Here is a 19,791-nt window from a genome sequence, read left to right as displayed (position 1 = left end):
TTGAAGTTAAATGTTACCAAATGATTGTATCAGAGTCAATACTACTCCACAGCCAAGACAGTATTTAAGAAGAGGGCATCTTAAGCATTCTGCCATTAGTTTAGGGTTACCTCGTGACTTGCTTCCTTAATAAGAGCTGGGTGCGGTTTTCCGGTGCTACCTTTATCCATTCAGTATTGTTTGTTGGAATGAGTACTTACAAAAATAAAATCAGACCCTGAGTAAAAGTCTATACTGGACCAAACTGGGGATTAAAAAAGTGATTTTTAAGACTTCAAAGTGATTTCAAGCAAATCCTCAGTTATTTGTCAAAAGGTTTTTCACCTAAGTGTGAGACTAATTAACACCCCACTGTAGTCTCTTAATGGAGTTCTTAACATAAGCTTGGAATAAGATGAAGCCTAAACTTGACCACTTTCACTCTTCTTAGCATAAGTAGGAGGTTTGTAAGTCCCTTCCCAAGTGACTTCACATGATGACTCTAAGGAGTGTTTACAGTAGAGCACTATGGTATAAAATAGTACAGCACAGAGAAAGCATGATAATACTACAGAAAAATCATTACAAAAGTAAAGTTAAATTGTGGTAAGAGTGTGAAAGAACTATGATTAATTTACTGGGGGTAAACTTTCATTGCATTGGAAGACAGTTTTGGGAGTAACTGCTGTTTTTCTTGCACAATCGTGACAGAATTCTAAGCAGAAGCAACAACACAGACAAATATAAAACACATGTAATACACACAGTATTTTACATTAAAACGGAATAGGAGCCAAGCTTATATGATGGAAGGATTTTTAATTTATGGTTGCTGATTGAAAAGATGTTAATTTATGCAGTATTTTTGGATACTGCTGCCCATGCAGTCCAATGACAAGCTACATAAATAATATTACAAAGGACAATTAATTACAATACCGGCTACAACATTGTGGTTTCTTCTCACAGCACCCAATATTTCACCAGACTTGCTGGAAGAATGTCTGTAGGCCTAACATAAAAAATAGCTTTCTTAGATTTATGGAGACTTTTATTAACTTTTATGAATATGCTACACCTGTATTTGTTATTTGTGAAATACACCAAAAATAAAACATAGGAAAATATTATCAACAATTATATTCTAGAAACAGCCTTATAGAAAACAGTATAAAAAACATCCTCTGAAATGCTTAGCTAGGGAGCTATGTTTGGAATGTGTACTGCATCACACGTTTTTGAAGATATTTGCGCAGACCTGATGGGGTGAAGGTCATCACACAGTTCAAAGGTCCTGGGTTTGGATTGGCTCTTGAGCTTGTCTGTCTTGAGTCTGCATAGTTTTCCCAGGGCCTCCTGCTTCCTCACGGCCCCCAGAGACACGCAGGCTATGTTCTCCTGAATGATCCCTATCCTTCGGGATTCTTCAAGGGGATTTCACTCTTAAGGGTTTGTTCCCTGTACAACCAGTACTGGCTACGGCACTACGAAGAAATGGGACCAAACGACCTGTTATCATCTGTGGACTTTCTGATGTTCAAAATATCTGTCTCACTGCTGGACAGGCCACAATTTCCTACCGGCACTAGCATGAGGTTTAATGTCTGCTCAGGTGAGACACCCAAGTAAACAAGCTGCCAATATTTCCTTTGCTGAGTATACACTTGCTTGCAAAGCACACTGACAGAGATCAGAGTGTGAGATAAAGGACGCAACCCCGTCCTCTTTGAAAAAAAATAAGTTCTCCCTGAATGATTTGACACTCTTTTTTTCTAGACTGTGGTGCCACAAAAAAGACAAAAGTAATCTGTGACCCAAGGCAGCTTCGTTCTTAAAAGGGAAGTGTAATATGGCTCATTGGTGCTGGTTATGGGGGAGGGGGTAATGCCAACTCCTTGAAACATAGACAGTTCAAGTTCTCCAGGAGCTGTAGACCCGGTCTTCTGGACCAGTGAAGTTAGCAGATATCTAGGGAGTGGCGTTGCACATACTCTGAGCCCATAAATGACTATGATCGAATGCTGGACTGGGGAGGGGCAAAAAGGTATAAAAGAAATTCACCTTTCCTAAATTCATTAGACCATCACCTTTTTTGGGGGGGCAGAACATTTTACTAAAACCTGATTTTTTGTCGTTTTCTTTGGCCATAATACTTCATGCTGCAGTCTCTGTGGTCTATCTTTAGTGAAGACCCAAATGAGGACTGTTTAGTCAATGTCAAGACAAGGGCCATCACCACAGAGAAGCACCCTCACCCCTTCATGGTGACTACTTATCCATGTCCACACTATCTGCTGCCCAGATCGTCCATGTCCATTTTAGGACAAACACCTCCTGGTACAGCCCTGAACTCATAGGACGCCTCTCCCCTCATTCCATATTCCAGATTTAGGATTTGCACAAACCAAGCTTAACATGCAAACACATCTGACACACAGGCCTGTCATTGTCTCTTTCGTGTGAACTAGAAATATTCACAACAGGAAGTATGTATCAATTCACAAGAGGCAGCTGCCTGCTCCCTTGGCAGTCGAAGTCTTTTGGTTCACCAGCTCTCAACTCCATCCTCTAAGAGCCCCAGAGGGCTTATCTCAGCTGCAGTCCGCAGGGCGAAGATCAGGCAGTCTGCTCACTCGGAGCTGGGGGAAGCTGCAGAGTCCACCTCGTCTGTCTCCAAGTCGTTCGGGGAGGCTGGCTGTCCACCTTTCACCCTTTTCCACTTCATGCGTCTGTTCTGGAACCACACCTTCACCTGCGCAGGACACAGAGGGCAGGTTACAGCTGCAGAAAACAGAAAGGATCTAGATGCCGAACAGCAGCTGAAGGGTCCAGAGTGCTTCACAGCAATGCCCCCCCTCACCTCTCCCGCTCCAGTGCTGTCACAAGGAGACGGATATCTGCGCAGGGGTGCCAAGAATTTTTATGAAGTTTTGGTTAAGCCAGCGTGTGAAATGCAAGCCCCTCACATTCAGGACTATTTATTGCCTGGTTACTTTCTTTCTGGCTTTAATATAGTGGACATTTTATAATTTAGAATCTTTTCAGTATATTTATCCCTTCCAGTCCTTTTGCCAAGTACAATGAACATATTTCATGAATATAGTTGTTGCCTGAGCCTCCAAGGGTAAGAAAGCCTTCAGGTATGGATGTATCACATTTTGAGTTTTTCAGCTGTCTACTGGGAGTAAGTATTCTATTTATTTGAATGTGGTCTTATTCAGTACCTGCACAGCACCATTATAGAGACTACATACTGTACATATTTGTAACAACATTCATATTCATGTGATTGTTGTCCTGAAAATATAAAAGATACTTCAGTATCTTTTAATGACACAATATTTAAGGACATTTCTTAGTGTTAGGATTGCGGCTAAGGTCAGGTGTAGATACTCATGTATTATCTTTTGGTTTGATTGTAAAGAATTACAAATGCTGTTATTGCATCACACAATAAACATCTGGAGGTGTTACACTGACTGCCTAAGACCGCATTCAAACAGAATGTTACCCATAGAAGGCACACAGTATAATACCAAGTCAAAATTAAAATGCATGATATAGCAAATTGGATATCGTCCTTATATTTTGTGGTCACATGCAAATCAAAACATATGTTTGAAGTATTAAATTCACTGCATTGCAACAACCCTGGTTTCCAGACTATGGAGTAATTCCGGCTCTCAATTTAAAGAGGCAACAGGGGAGAATGTCACTCCTCTTTGAAAAACAGATGTTTAGAAGTGTGAAGATAGTGTTCCTGTTTACAAGAACAAATAAAGATTTCCTGAAACTATCCTCCTTGCCCCAGAACATATTATCAAAGGATGTGACAAAGCACTCCTCACTCCCTGGGCAATTACCTTATTATCCCCAATTTCCCCAAATTTCAAAGGTCCCTTTTCCATGACCCTCTCAAAAAATCAACGCTCACCTTCATCACACACTGATGTAGCTCCCATTGCCAGTGTTTGATAACCTTTTACTGGCTAATACACAAACTACCTGGAGTAATGCTTAATATCTGCTTTTGTAAATGTCCTTCTGAACACCTGCTGCAATTGACATGATCAGATAGTCCATGGCTACTGGGCTTATATTGGGTCAGATACACAACTAACTAATGTAACTGAGCAATTAAAAAATTAAACTGGCAACTGGAGACAAGAATGTTGGTTATGTGCCCAGGTTGTGAGTCACTATGACATCATTTCCTGAGAGCCCAGCCTGGCCTCTTCCTGTGTGGGCTGGGCTCTGGGGAGGCTATCTGAGACCTCTGCGCATCCCTCTCTGGATTCCCAACAGCAACACAGGAACACAGACAATCTGTTCCCACACTATTTTAAGCTCATCGCCTTGTCCGTTACTGTCTGTCACCCGTGTGACTGTGAGGATCACATGCTGCCAAGAGATGTAGGTTGCAATGGAAAAAAGAAGAAACTTCTGTGTGCGTTCTCAGTGGGGGGACCTGCCAAAGCCCAGGACATCACTGGAATCTGGCTCACGTTTATAACACAAGCCTGGGAAGTTCATCTGGGCTCAGCCCCTGCCACGTGCGGCCATTAAAAAACCACAGCACAGATGAAGAAAATGGAGGGGGAACTATGAAAGCGTTTTGCTCTTCCTGATGTAAATGATGTAACACAAAGACTCCGCCGAGGTTGAAGGCTTGTGAGGTTCTGGAAAACAAATCTCCTGCTCGGCTTTTGTTGCTGTATAAAATCAAATGCGTATCGATCAATTAAAGCTGAAAGTTGTTTTCTCAGGACCGAGGCTCACTTGAAAAATACAAGTTCCCTTTTTTCTTACATTTGTGAGACCACCATTCCGAAATCCTACTTTTCTGAAGGTGCTTTCATTCAAAGGTAGAGCTAACTAGCAAATATTTAACCAGAAAGGCTCTGCTCCACTGAAACAATGAAACTGGATTGAAAAAAATAACAAATCTGTGCCTAGCTCTTACTAGCTAACAGATTTTGACCGAGCCAGCACTGTTATTACCTGTCTCTCAGTGAGGTCCAGATTGACAGCGATCTCATATCGGCGCAGCCTGGTCAGATAGTTGTGGTGAGAGAATTCAGCCTCCAGTTCGCGAAGCTGCTCCTTAGTGAACGCTGTCCTTTCCTTCCTGGCCTTACTGTTGGAATCTCCTTTGTAGTTGGAGTCTTGGTTTTCTGAAAGACAGAGACATCTCCGAAGGTGAGGTGGATGTCTTTTCAAAGAAACTCCAGCCTCACGAGAGGGAAGAGAGGACGAGAATGGAAAGGGTCGCCATCCCATCATTCTCTGCTCTTGTCCAACATTCTACGTTATCATTCCTAGTCCAAAAAGTTCACTTTTTCATCCGAACTGACTTTAAAATTCTTTGATTCAATACATTAATAGCTTATGTAATTTTTACGTAGCTCGTTCATTAAGAGACCCTTGATTTAGGTTTAAAAAAATACATAGATCGGGTCATCATGCTCGGGCCATTGTTATTACAAACCAGGTACTTATTTCAAACTACCTGTTGATGTTCAGGAAGTAGCACAGTCATTTCAAAGTCATGTTTTTCCGGTATTTTAAGAAATTGATCATGTGAATTTAATTAATACTGAATAAATATAAATGTACTGAATTGTGGCTCACTGGGACTTTAACACGTCACTCCATTGTAGAGTGTTTTCTTGTGGTGCCTAGTTGGAGTGTGAAGCTGTGCATTAGATTCAAAGATAAGACTTGGCAAAGCACCATCATCCTTACATTATTTAGATGATGTTTTCATCAAAGAGGACTTAACATTCTTAATAAGTACTGAGTAATTCTGACTACTGAGAGCACAAAAGTTTCAGTGAAATAAAGCTGTAGCCAAGAGTTGTATGAGCAGAACTAATTCACCAGATTAAAGTATTACAAATGAGAGATTTTTTAGCAAAACATTATAGTTTTAAATGAGATGTCACTAAATTTCAGTTTAATAACATGCAGACTACAGGAAAGTCTAAATATATTTGATATATGTATAGTAATGCCTAATTTGCTCGAAGAGAAATTCCATGAATCTGACTGGGATGATCTCGTTCATGCTTTCTGTTAAGTTAAGGATTAACAGGCAATACGCAGGCAGCAGACAGTGATGAAGGGCTACACGGGCACATTGCTGTTGTATGTTCTGCTGATGCGTACCGTGAGAAGAGTTTTCTGAGGATGGGTACTGACCAGAGGGCTTGTATTAAGAAAGAATGCAGCGGAACACCATTTAAATCTCTGGCACATGTGAAGGACTTTCCAAGATGAAAGACTTAACTGGACACTCTTAACCATATTTCATGCCTTAGAATGAGCAGCAGACCAGCATAACCTCAGTTATATATCATTAAATCTGCATGAAATGCTACCGTAAATGTAGCTGTAAAATAACTGGATTTATATTTATCAGGTGTCTGCAGCATATTCATTCCCTGTATTCTGCTCACAAATATATTTTCTTCATTGATAGATGTAACATTTTCCTGCAAAGAATTCTTGTGGTCATGACAAAAAGACAATCCATCCTTCTCAGGTGGTTTAGCTGATTAAAGAGTGCCTTGGATGGTGATCGCACAGAGGTTGTATCTCACCCTGCAGTGACTGCAAGCTCTCTGTGGTGGAAAGAAGGCTTATATCTAAGAACAAGCCCTGGAGGCAAAGCAACAAGAGGGAATAACTCAAATACCAAAGGTATAAATGCCAATTAAACATAAATGGGTCACATGTTGGCTTTAATTGGTCAATTACCAATTTCCATTTTTATTATCGATATCTTGCTTTGTGGTTTGGCAGTCAGTGCTGTGACTGCCTTAGGTCCTCGGTTTGGTTTTGTACTCCTTTTGCATGGAGTTTGTATGCTCATCCCATTTTCAGAAGGCCCTTGGCCCGGTGCACTGGGTTCTGCACACTCTTTGGAGGTGGGATGCAAGAGACATGCAAGAGAGTGGTAGGGATCACGTAGGTATTTATAACATTTGGAAGAGGAATGGGTTGTCAGGAGTGATTGCTAATTACTGACAGCAGAGTCTGATTGAACCTGGTTGTTGTCATCCCTCCCTAGCTTTTGTTATGAACTTAATTTAATGGATGGATCTTGCTTTGTTTAATCATTTTAGAAAAAAAAACAAACAAAAAACAAAATCACTGTAAAATAGTTCACATGAAATGCTCGGGCCATTGTTATTACGGACCAGGTGCTTATTTCAAACTACCAGTTGATGTTCATGAAGTAGCACCGTTCCATTTCATCTCATTTTCCAAGTCAGGACATTTTTATTCTACAAAAATCATTTGCCATTATTTTGCAGAATAGTGCTGGAAAATGAGCTGATGAAATCCTTCTGAGATTCCGGTCATATGTCACTGAGAAAGCATCCTCAGCCCAGCCAGTCCTGCCACATTGTCATCCAAGAGCAGACGAAGCCACTGGTTGCAACAGACTGTCAAAAGTGCAGCGGCCAGCTATACAGTGCGTTACTGTGGAGAAACCACGCGTGTGACATCAGACTTCATAAAACAACTTGCGGCTTTTTTCTTCTGTAGAGCGTGTCTCATTCTTCTTTTCCCTGTCTGAAAACCGCACGAAATCTGTCAGTTTCTTTTATATTCTGGCTGTCTGGACTGTAAATGTATATATATAGGAGCACTTTTGGTAGACACCTCGCAATTTTGGATTTTAAGTTTCCGAGTCGTCTAAAAAACAGCCCCAATAAATATTCAACCAAAACCCTGTTAACTCCGGGCAGCTACTGAGCCCGGCGGGGGGTTTAGACAAACACCATTTGGCAGAAGCTGGAAAAGGGTGGTAAAGTCATTCATTTCCATTAACACTTCACTGGGCCACGTTGTAAAGACCTAATTGCTTTAAAAACAAAACAAAAACCTGCAGGGAGAGAAGACCTGTCTTTTTAAACCAAATGCGTGTTGGTTTTCTTAGCCCATCTCGAACGGCAAGGTGTTCTTAGCCTTTCCGTCTCGTAACAAGCAGATTTTTACTCATTGTAGCCGGATATTTTTTCACTGACTTTGGAAAAAAAAAATCAAATACCGCCCACGGTTTTCCTAAATGCGCAGACATGCAATAGATTTTACAGCTTTCATTTACTCTTACTTTGTATAGCTTTCCTTCAAGACATAGGTATTCAAGCATGTCTGCTGGTTTCAGGAGTGCCAGAATTCAACAGTTTTTAGGTACTAATCGTAAAACCATACCTTAACAAATCTGTTTATTGCCAAAAAAAAAATGAGATAACACTTTACACTTAGGATCTCTGCCGTCCTTCTGTTCAGATAGATCTCACCATCGCCACTGCAAGAATACTAAAAACAGCTGTTGAAATTACTTTGCAGTTCAGGAGAACTGATATGGTTTAAGAGTAAGACTTTTGAGCAGTAATCATGTTAAAATAAACAACAATAATGTGCGATTGCAAGCGCAAAACACGCTATTTTCTTGATTACATGAGGGAACTTCTGAAAAAATACTCAATCCACTCTGCCTCTGGATTCCAATTTTCTCTTTCTTATAAGTTAATCACATTTACTTCTGGCCCATCAACTTTGGGCTTTGCATCAACACGTTCTTGAAGTAGATCCTTAAATCTAAATGCAGAAATTCCGTACTGCTTTGTGACTGCTAGGCAGAAAACATTATCATTCTAGACTAATAACGGCCTACATTGGTCTTCGAGGTCCACAGTTTTTAAACTTATTTTATCAATGCTTAAAGATGTGGAAAACAAACGTAACCAAGTACCCATAATTAAAAAAAAAACATCGGGATATTAAACAAGAAAAACTTTCCCTACAGACTTTTATGCTAGCAATCCGAAAGTACAAACAGAGCTCGCTCAAATGGAACTGTTCGCCATCTGTCTTTAAACACTCAGATTAATTAAGAACAATTGTTCTTAATTTGTTCAGGATCTGCAAGTTTAACCTAACTGCAAACAAATGTATCGGGTTGTCATTTTAGTACTTGTACATGGGTTTGATTCATACATTAAACTGTCTTGAATAATCCATATGTGTCTTAACCATAAATAACCCATACATACATTTCCAAATACAGTTCTACTGTATGGCGTTTATACACGACTTGTTAACTTGATATCCTGCAGAAAGAGAACTGTGCAGCTCTATACATCATTCGTATAAATGCGAAGTTGTGCATTAAATTTCTGTTAGTCTCCATTCTGTTAATAATTATCTAGTCGGCGAGATACATTTATATATATATATGCTATATTTCAAGCCCCGTGAACGAGCTTTTACAACCTGTTTTTTTGAAGGCTGTTAAGAGACAGGCGCATTCGTCACATCATGTGCAGTCACAGGTGGAGTCGATTATCCTGTCAAACTCCTGAGCGTCACCCATCAGCAGCACTTAACAAACGTCTGCTTTAGAGTTTTACGAGGCACACCTTTTAGAAATACGGTGTCTTTTCAGAACAAACAGTTGCTGTGAATTGTGTTTCGTGAAGACGAAAATCAGTTCGGTTTAAAAAGCCTTGATTATAATGAGCTTTAAGGACGGGAACTTCTCTTCGGAAAATTGAACTCATCGCACGACAGAAAAATGAACGAATTAAACGAGGAAGATCATGTTTCAGTTAAAAGACAGGGCAATGTCAACAAGTGATAATAGAAAGAAAAAATATTCACGAAATATAGCTTTGTCCTGTTCCTTGAAGGTAGCCTGTTTAATAATTTAGTTTAATAAATTAAGTTGAATTAGCTGTTAAATATGTGTTACTACAGTACATCTCTGATTCTTACATTCTGCTCGGTGCCTGATTTCGTATAGATAATGCACTAATACTACTAAAATTGGAGTAAATATACAATTAATAATGATGTGTTTTTATTACTAAATTATAATTTCATTCACGATTTAAGAAAACGGTGCTGCATTGAATTGAACCATTGGCATGTTTCCGGTTTCTTTAATATGTATGCCGATGAAACAAAAAGGTATCTTTACCTCTGTAAACCGTGACACAGTTAGTATAAGGTACATAAAAGGTAAAATTGTAAGCCTGTCAACTAAATATAAAAGCAAATAAGAAGGAATGTTGTGAAACAAATAATTTAACCCGGTATCAAGAGCGGATTAAAGTAAATGAGACGCCCTCGAATTTGAGCACCACGGTGACGCAGGGGTTAACGGTGCTGCCTCACAGATTGCGAGTCCTGCACTCTATACCAGCCTGGGACTCCTTCTGTGTGGAGTCTGTATGTTCCCTCTGAGTGGGGTTCACCGGTTGCTACTGTTTACTCCCACTGTGCAGAAAGGTACCACCTAGCTCTCGTCTATGGGTGGATCTGTGTCTCGGCCAGGATGTATCCCGCATTGCGCCCGGATATTGAAGATGATGAGAATGTGATTCACAATTTGTTAGCAACGCTTTTTTTCTCGAGTCACACAAGACATAATTATATTACACAATATGACACAGTATTAATATATTAGCATGCTTTATAAATTATTTCTAACCCCTTTTAAAGAACTAGGCAAAATATTTTAATCAAGTCTAAGTTTTAGCTTTTTTCAATAGTCTAGAGGTGATGGGATTACTAAATTATAATAGTTTAAATTGTATTTTTTTAATAGTTTTAGTAGTTACAGTTGTCTAAAGCATTGTGAGTGCAGTGAAACTAAAGTTTGCATGTTCATATCCATAAAATATAAAATCTCAAATTTCAATGTGCTTTTTATTGATTTTTAATACACAGTGAATAATTTAGTAATTCACAAAGCTATGGGTTATTCAATCTTTCTTTAACATAATAGCTGTACATTATTAGTATTTCTATTTTATATATATATATCTGCTAGACAATATGAAGCAGAAAGGAGTTATTTAGCCTTAGGTGATTAATTTGCAGAACACCAGAACCACAACCCTTTTCTGCTGCACTATACTAAGCTTTCCCACAAAGCTGTGTCAAAGTGATTAGATCACCAGAACACACATATTTGCATAAAAAGGCACAGGTATGTGGACTCAGAACAAATTTTTGTTTTACAATCACGGACATCCATTTACTAAGCTGGAGGTCCATTGACTTGGCAGGGCACCGACTGGAACAATACAAGGATTTCAACCCTGGACAGTGGTCCACAGCCCTTACACCTTACTCTTACTACTGTCTTTAAGACATTTTTACAGTACATGACACTATTCATCTGGTCACATCTAAAGGGTGAGGTTTTTACAGAGCAGAGAAGAAATTACAGTAAAGATCTTCTACACATCTTCATCACACATCCAATCATGCATTTTCTAATTGATTCATCCAGTTCAGGCCTGTGGGGGAGTTGATGCCTGTCTTGGCCAGTAACAGGCACAAGGTGCGATAAACCCAGGATGGGATGCAACTCTATTGCGGGTCACACATAGACCCAGAGGTTAATTAACCTACTAGCGTGTCTTTGGACTGTGGGAGGAAACCGGAGCAGCCAGAGGGAACCCATGCAAACATGGGGAGAACATGCAAACTCCACACAGACAGCCAGAATTGATCCCAGGGCCCCAACACTGCGAGGCAACAAAGCTGAGCACCGATCCACTGTGCCGCCCACTTTAGCGCATATAACATCCCAGAATTTCAAGAGTTAAAATCCTGAGTTTTAAATTTCAGATCCTGGCTTCTATTTCGGATATTTCTTAAACCACGCACCCAGTTTAAATTGTCAACAAAAGCCTAAAGTGCCTAAAACAGAGATTTTACTTTTTTGGGGGGGAAATCAGATTTTTTCTGCTCATAGCTACAAAGTGTCTTCTGGGTTTTGTACTGATGCAGCAATAAATTATTGATGATTTAGTCATAAACAGCATCTATCTCAGGTCAGACATTAAACCAATTATTTAAAGACAAAGTCAAACCTGCAGAATTACTGTACTCCATAAATTGTCATAGCAGTATATATACTTGTATACTAGAACCATAGTCTCTTTCAGATTAGCATGGAAACGATTCTCCACAAACTGCAGCCTTTAAATTAATCAGTTATTTGGAATACCTGAAATAATTCCAGTATGGTGTCTCATTCCCGTGTGAGTTCAGAATTGCCCTGGATAGAATTATTTTATGTCAAATCAACGTGAATCATTTTAAAGTAAACCAGCTGTATTTGGTGGTTTGAAGAATTGAACCCATGACTGTAAAACAGTTTCTGGGATGTCTTGCGATTAAGCAAGGAATGGAAACATAGCCATTATTGAATTATTATTTCTAGCTCAATCTTGACATTTTATTCCATTATTAAAAATATGTTCTTGTACATAAAGGATAAAGAATCAGAGACACAGAGACAAACACATGGCATAGACATTGTATAGAACATTGCATAGATTCATGGTCAATGCTTTTGAATTCAAGACTGGATTCATCCCAATTTTTCTTTCAGTTTCCTGTGGCGTGCTTTGTAGATACTGCAGTAATTTTTCCTTGTCTTGGGAGTGACAGCATGATCACTTGTGTCCCGGTTAGAAACTTTCATTCATAAGCACAACTCTGTCACATTTTATGCTTCATGCCAACTGAGTTCACAGGACAGAGGAGTGCGATTCTGGGGTGTAGCGGTCACTACACTTCTTGATGTGTTTATAAAAAGGAACTCCATACAATTGGAGGAAAGGACTGTTTTGACTGCTGCACTGTTAGAATAGCAATTTGTTATGTGTCATCTCTCTGTTTTTGTGAGCCCAGTCAGATGGGTGTCAATGGCTTTAAAAACAGATGCAGCAAATGCTTAATCATGCAAATGCTGGGCTCGGCCGACTCTATGTTCAGGTAAAAAATAAAAAAGCATGTAAGATGCACCAGAACTTCTATCACCTGTATAGATAATATTTTTTATTTTTTCAATGAGTTACTGAGAAAAAGGTGGGGACCCATGTATATTTATTTTACCATATTGCTTCCATATTAAAAGCTTATGTGGCTTTGATATATCTAGAGTCTTCTAACTGCTGCTTTATGAATTAAATTGTTGTCTCATTTTGGCACATATATTTTCAACTTACTAGTTTGCGTACTTAGGACATTACTATTGGTTTTTTTTTTTAAAACTTTGTTCTGGGTTAAAAGGCTTAGAGAATAAACCTATATATTTTTTGTAAATATTCCCTGATGAATACACTATTATTAAGGTATATAGAAAATAAAGGATAAAAGGTGTCATCTGTAACTTCTGTTATACTTTGTGTTGTAAGAATCTTTGTTAGAAGCAGTAATATTTCTTCACCCCTCTGCTCTTCTTAATACCATCTTCCACGGTCTCCTCTATTGTTATTGTTGTATTGTTGTAATTATAATTGTGTCCTGTCTTGTGAAATTTTCTTATTTATTGTTGTAGTCTTCTTATTTATTGTTATTGTCATCCTGTAAAGCGCTTTGAGAAGCCACCTTTAAAGGCGCTATATAAAATAAAGTTTATTATTATTATTATTATTATTATTATTAATATTGGTACCTCCAGCAGCTGTTTTAGATTCACTAGTAGAATTTTAAGTTTTTGTAAAGCAGTTTTTTCACCCTGCCTGCACGTCACTGTCTAAATGAAAAATTGTTCTGTGATGTACTGAATTATTCTATACTGTATATATTCTAATGTTGAAGACGTGTATAGTCTTCAGATGGACTTGTTCTGGTCCCGAGTTAAAGTAAGAAAAGTTCCCACTGATGGGACAGCAGAGCTGAAGAGGAGGACAGCGTCTCTAACAGTTTTGTAAATGATGAGTGGATATGACTAAATGTTAAATTCGCTGTCCAAAGCAAAGGCCAGCTTTTCCTTGACTTCTTTCCACATTAACAATGATGCCTCCGCTGTGATGAGATACGTGTTCTCTTCTAGTCTGAATTAGGCTTGTGGACTGTTTTACTAAAAGAATGAACAATTTTGGGATTAATACCGTAAACACTGTCGTACAGCTTTTCTTTCTTAAAGGCTTGAAGCTGACCCAGTGCGTTCACACAAGAGGCTTGTTGTGTATTTTGTATAGTTGTTGCGTATTTCTGCATCATCTCTAGTTAATTTTAGAGGTTTTACCAGCTGCTCATTTGATATTTTTCATTCCTGATGATAGAAGCAAGGAAGTTGCTTTATGTAATTAAGAAACCCCTGTAAATATCTCCAGAGATTCACAACTGAAATACCTTCTGTATGAGGAACACGTGCTGGCTCACAAGTCTCTCTATCACCTCTGTCAGGCCCTGCAGACGTTTAAAACCCAAATATGATCTGCTGACAGGCTATTAAGCCTCTCCAGGAGAATACATTCCTGCCCTGAGTGGTAACTGACATTTCCTGGTGGGTAATTGTTTTATGACAATCCAACCCAGCTGATGATGATAAACAAGAGAATTTGAAATAATGCCCATATCATGCACAAGAAGCAGCACACCGAGACCTGTGGATGATGAAAATTAGCATCTTTGCTTCATTTGTCTTGCATTTTACCACTAAATGATAGGGAACAGGGTCACTTACTGTCAGCTGGTGTATCTGAATTTGTACAATGTACGCTATAGCGCTCGGTCAGCCATAACTGGCTGGTCCCCACTCACCTGATAGCTCTCTTTTTCTCTTGGAGGACTTTTTTTCTGTCTCTGTGGGTGCCATCCCATGCCCGCTGTATTCACCATCCAGGCACCCTGGTACTGACACTGGCAGCCTGTCAGCCCCTCCAGTCTCCATCTCGGCGCTGCTGCTGCTCATGGGAACTGATGCCAAGCAGGGCTCCTGCCGGCTGCGGGCTTCAGTGGGTGAGAACTGCCACTCAGGGCGCTGGAACCCCGAGTGTTGCTCAACATATAGTCTCTCGTCCCGGGGGTAGGCATGGGGTGCAGACACCAGGCAGGAGGTGGAGAAATCCGTGTAGGCCAGGAATTCAGGCTTCTGATGAAAGGAGAACGGGGCTTGCTGATAAGGCTGGAGACCTGGAGGTGGCACCCCCGAATGTGGGTTCCGCATGCACCCCCAGATTGGGCTGCCGGGGTGGGAGCTCCTCATACAGCTGCTCGCTGGCTGATCCATGAGAAATCGAAGTCACAGTGTCCTTTTTGTTCGATAAAACAAACGGCTCTGAATCGAAACTGGGAAACGGAATCCTCTCTGCTTTGCTCAATTTTAAAAAAGCATCGTTGCTCAGCTGCATCTACCTTGAAATGCTTTCGACTGGAAATCTGGATCTCCTTGCAGCATCTGTCTGGAGGGAGATCTTAAGGAATTTTTCCTTTCCTTGTCACGTACTCCACTGGAGTGAACCCTAGCAAGTGATTTGCCTGGCTGTGCTGCTCTGCATCCTCTCTTAACTCCTGTGTTGTTTTCACAGTTCTAAGGCATTCCCGACAAGTGATCCCCCCTCTCTTTTAAATGCTTAGGTGGGAAAGAGTGGCAAGTTTATGGAGTGTAACGCGAGCTAGTGGAGGAGGAGTCCTGCAGGCCACATGTTGGTACCCTCCAACCAGCCCTGCCTCATCAAGTATTAATCATCGGGGAAATTTTATATGCACATCTAATGGGATTTCCAGGCACAGACTTTTAAAGGAACATTGTCTGTAAAATATAAAACGAACACCCACATGGGAAAGGGGCTCTTAATTCTTTACTACTTTTTTTTGAAAGTGCAGTTTTACTTCCCTCTCACAGTGTCTGCAAAGCACTACCGACACACACTTAAAACAAAAATGTGCCTCCACCCCATTTCCTCAAACCAGTTCAAAGGTCCGCACAGGCGATTGCTGTGTTCCTTTCGGACCTATTGTGATTTGTAAGCATGCAGTCAACTTTATTCACTTCAGTGCTCAGTACAGCTTTCTGTATTGCCTGTATATCTATTTACTGTATCTATTAAGCCTTGTTGTGCATGGGTCTTTGACATTGTTTTTGTTCTATTCTTTTCACTCAATAATTTTCCTTCTTTCTGCAATTCATTTGTGAGACCATTTATTAGGTACATGTGATTAAACCTGTTGAATGTCAAGCCTGTTGAAAATCAAGAAAGAAAAATACAGACAGGCAAAATTGGTTCACTTATCATGAGAATAATGCTTTTATATCACTGGTAAGTTATCTTAGGTGGACTTGTTAGCTGTGGAGCCAAGTCTTCATCAGTAATGAATCCAGGCTTTGTGTAGACCACCCTGATGTATCTCAGTGATTGTGCAGCAGAGAAGCTGCACTAGTTGCTGTGTACAACAAACCCATCAAGGAAGATGTCCAACTCTAATGGACTTGGCGGGAGAAATAGCTTTTATTTTTCACAAGTCTTAAAAATATACTTGTAAAAACACATGTAGACCTTCCATTTTGGGAACCCTTCCCAGTCTTGTTTTGATGTTCTGCATTTTGTTGCAGCCAGCAGCTCTGCTGTGATGATGGTTGTAACTCTGGATGTTTCAATTTTCAAATTCTTGCTTACTCAGTCTTTGAGTTCCGTTGCCAAAATGTCACAGGGATTTAGATTTGGAGAATGCGGCAATAGGACCAGTCTTGATTGAAATTTCCCATTAACTTTAGTTAAAATGTCTCTGCCTCATTGTAAAGACTGTCATCCTGAAAGCTCTTATATACAGCTGACTGGATAGTTTGTGTGAAGCAAAAGCCAAATATTCTAGTGTAGTTTGTTTCAGTGATACCTGCTTCGTGTTCATTAAAGCAGCTGTGTACATTTAGTAAATTGCCGTTTCTTAAAGACCCTTTGTTTTTTTATATATGTGTAAACACTGTAGAAAACTGATAATTTTTCATGTATCTGTCCATCTCTTGTCATTAAGTCGCTTATTCCAATGTGGGGTGGCTGTAATTTCCATTCAAAGAGGTTTTCATTTCATGGTTTTGAAACCTACTTCATCTGAAGTGTGTGATATCTAATTATGGATAGTATCTGATAACATCTTTATTGTCACCTGCTGCTCACCTCTAGTCAATTATTAATTGAATATTAGTGATGAATGGTTTTGAGCCAAACTGCACAATTCTGAGCTCTGTCTGTTGTTGGATTCCCCTGATGAAGCTCTGCTATGTAACAGTCAGCTGTAAGGTATTTCACATCTGTCGCTCATTTAAGCTTTGGCCTTATATGCAGATGCGAGCACCTAAAATCGTGCTCCGTTTTGTTGTGGTCCTTGGACAAGTTACAAACTCCAAGCTCATCCTGCGTGAGAACTCAGTAGGTTTTGAACCCAGATGTTGTGAAAGGATCTGACTTCAGGTTGGAGTCAGATGGACATGCAGATGGGAAATCTCACGCTTTTCCTACAACATTTCACCCTTACGAAAGGTTACTGCTGTATATTTGCAGATCTCAGCTCCTCCGAGATTTTGCCCTGCTCATACCACACACTTGCTTTGCTGTGATGGTTTGGTTAGCTTGTCTCTCTATGCTTTATCATGTTTGATTAGTCTGAATAGTTTGAAATATGTGTCATTTGCATATCATGATTTAAAAAATGACATTTGATCTTCAGTATTAGAGACCTTCATTTAAAAAAATCAATATTTAATTCAGTGTGTGGTATCTTTTGTTTCACAGTTTTGAATGATTATTTCTGTTTTTAAACTTCATGCCTCAGAGGATTCTAGTTTGTTCCTTTCCCTCTGTGATTTGGTGCTTTTGTGAACACACTTTTATTTTTATTTTCCCAAACACAGAGTACCTGTGAATAACAATAACTCTTCTCCATCCCACTACATTTTTAAATTCTTAACCATATGTATTCTAAACAACACACTTGCATTTGTGCACACTACATAGATCAGGGATTGGATAAAGTAACATGGAATTGTTAAAGACACAAAGACTGAGTAACACTTAGCAATAATTAAGAATGCATTATTAATTACCAAAGACCAGCTTACCCAATAATCAGTCAGAGTCTTCCAACTTTCATTTTAATGATGTCACAGCAGTGAACTGAGCTGAAGAATAATTAAGTAATACTGAAGGAGTCACCACTGGTGAAACTGGAGCACATTTCAGTGAAATATTCCAGCCCTGACTGTAAGTCTGCCCATTATCACATTTTTTCTTATATATATTACAAATGTACCTGAGTGGATAGTTTTGGTACAAATAATGATGTGATGACCTGGATAACATAAAAACTACAACAAGCTACCAATCAAACTCAAACTTGGCAGCAGTTTTTTTCATGTAGGCCTTGTTGATTCTAGCCAATAAAAAACTCAAATCCAGCAGTCACATTTCTGATTTACTTCAGGCCTCTTCTAACTCGCATGACAGATATTGGCTACCTTGAAAATATTATGGAAATATTATTGAAAATATATCAATTCTGCAACTCCAGTGACAGATACTTCTATCATATTTCAGCAACTTAAAACAATAATCTTTACCCTCTCTGATAAATAGAATATCCAACAAAATAATTTGCACAAACTCTTATGTATCTTCTGTATTATTAAGGTGCTGTTACTAAAGTAGAAAGTTATTGCTTTGCATCTTCTGATTTTGTATTAGGCATATAGAGCTGCAAGTTGTTTTAATAACACTGGGAAAATGCACTGTGCCAAAAGTACAACTAGAATAAATCATTGACATTAAAGATGTTTTTGTGGCATTAACAATCCTTGATATTGCTTTCATCAAACAATTTACACTTTGTGTTTGAAGTAATGGATGTGGGTTTTATCGTTGTTTCGTTTTTTTCATGTTTTCATTTGTGTAGAAATAGGTGACGATTGACAAACACGTGGATAAATAGATACAGACAGAGACAGACAGATTGATATAATGTATTCCCCTGTTCATTTATTGGGTTCCAACATTGGCATACAATTTTAATATATGTGTTTGGTCTAGGTAGGCTTACTTCATTCTGGCAAGGAAAGTGTTTTGGCTTTGTTGCTGCTATTTCAGAGCTTCAGAAAGGCTTTAAACTGATGTGTCCAAGCTGTTTGAATGAACCACATAGCAAAAGGTCTGTATTTCCAATTGCTTTCCAAGTGAAATGTCATGCATAGTAGAGTTGTGCTTTAGGAATTGTCGGGTAGTAATGGCAGAATTAGACAGACACTGTACAAAGATGGAAAACAAGAAACATGGATCATCTTTGGGCTAAAGAACTACGCAACCAAATCCCAAGAGATAAATAAGAATGGGATGAGATTTTGCAAGAGTAAGCTGGTTGCTGAATTCAGAGATGTGGAAGAACGTTCTTTATTTTAGGTTCTGGGTATTGTTTGACAGAATACCATATCAATATTCGCCTTCAAGACAAGACCAAGGTAGCACTCAATTAAATACTCAGCTGTAATGTCAATGAATGTCTAAGTTTAAGGGAAGTTCTAACCCTTATTCCAGCTAAGGGAATCTTAACCCTTTTTTTCTGTCAGATTGTCCCCAAACATATGCTTAAGAAATTGAGGTTAATTTATTGACTTTGTATAATAGTTTTTCTCTGAAAACAATTTAAGAACTAGTACAATGTTATTCATGTTTGGCATTCCGTCATTTTTTAAAATTATCAGTCACATAAAAATAAGAGTAACCAAGACACTTTGAGAAAGTTATTTTACCTTTTCAGGAATCTTGTTCACTGCACAAATTGTTAATGATGATGAGATGGGGTTGGAAAATTGTGCATGATACATGCCAATCTTATATCATCATTACTTGATTTAAAACCGACTCACAGTGAAAGAAAGCCTTTATATAAAACCAGTACCTGCTGGAGTGTTTTGTCCTTTGGGATGAACTAAGTGATGCCCTGCTGATTTCCTTTGCACTTATAACATTCCAGTGTGTGAAACAATGACATTTATCTTGC

General features: G+C 39.1%; 1 protein-coding gene across 1 annotated transcript; it reads right to left on the bottom strand.

Annotated features, from left to right (window-relative positions):
• Positions 1 to 778: 778 nt before the first annotated feature.
• Positions 779 to 15,357, bottom strand: meox1 (mesenchyme homeobox 1). Its single transcript, XM_006638117.3, has 3 exons — positions 14,566 to 15,357; positions 4,981 to 5,153; positions 779 to 2,731 (listed from the first exon to the last, which is right to left on the bottom strand). Exons 1-3 carry the CDS (start codon positions 15,032 to 15,034, stop codon positions 2,609 to 2,611), a joined length of 765 nt encoding a protein of 254 aa, XP_006638180.1. The 5' UTR covers positions 15,035 to 15,357; the 3' UTR covers positions 779 to 2,608.
• Between the last annotated feature and the right edge of the window lie 4,434 nt (positions 15,358 to 19,791).

This window comes from Lepisosteus oculatus, chromosome 28 (genome assembly GCF_040954835.1).
Source record: "Lepisosteus oculatus isolate fLepOcu1 chromosome 28, fLepOcu1.hap2, whole genome shotgun sequence".
Lineage (NCBI taxonomy): Eukaryota > Metazoa > Chordata > Actinopteri > Semionotiformes > Lepisosteidae > Lepisosteus > Lepisosteus oculatus.
This window is presented reverse-complemented; position numbering and strand designations above follow the sequence as displayed.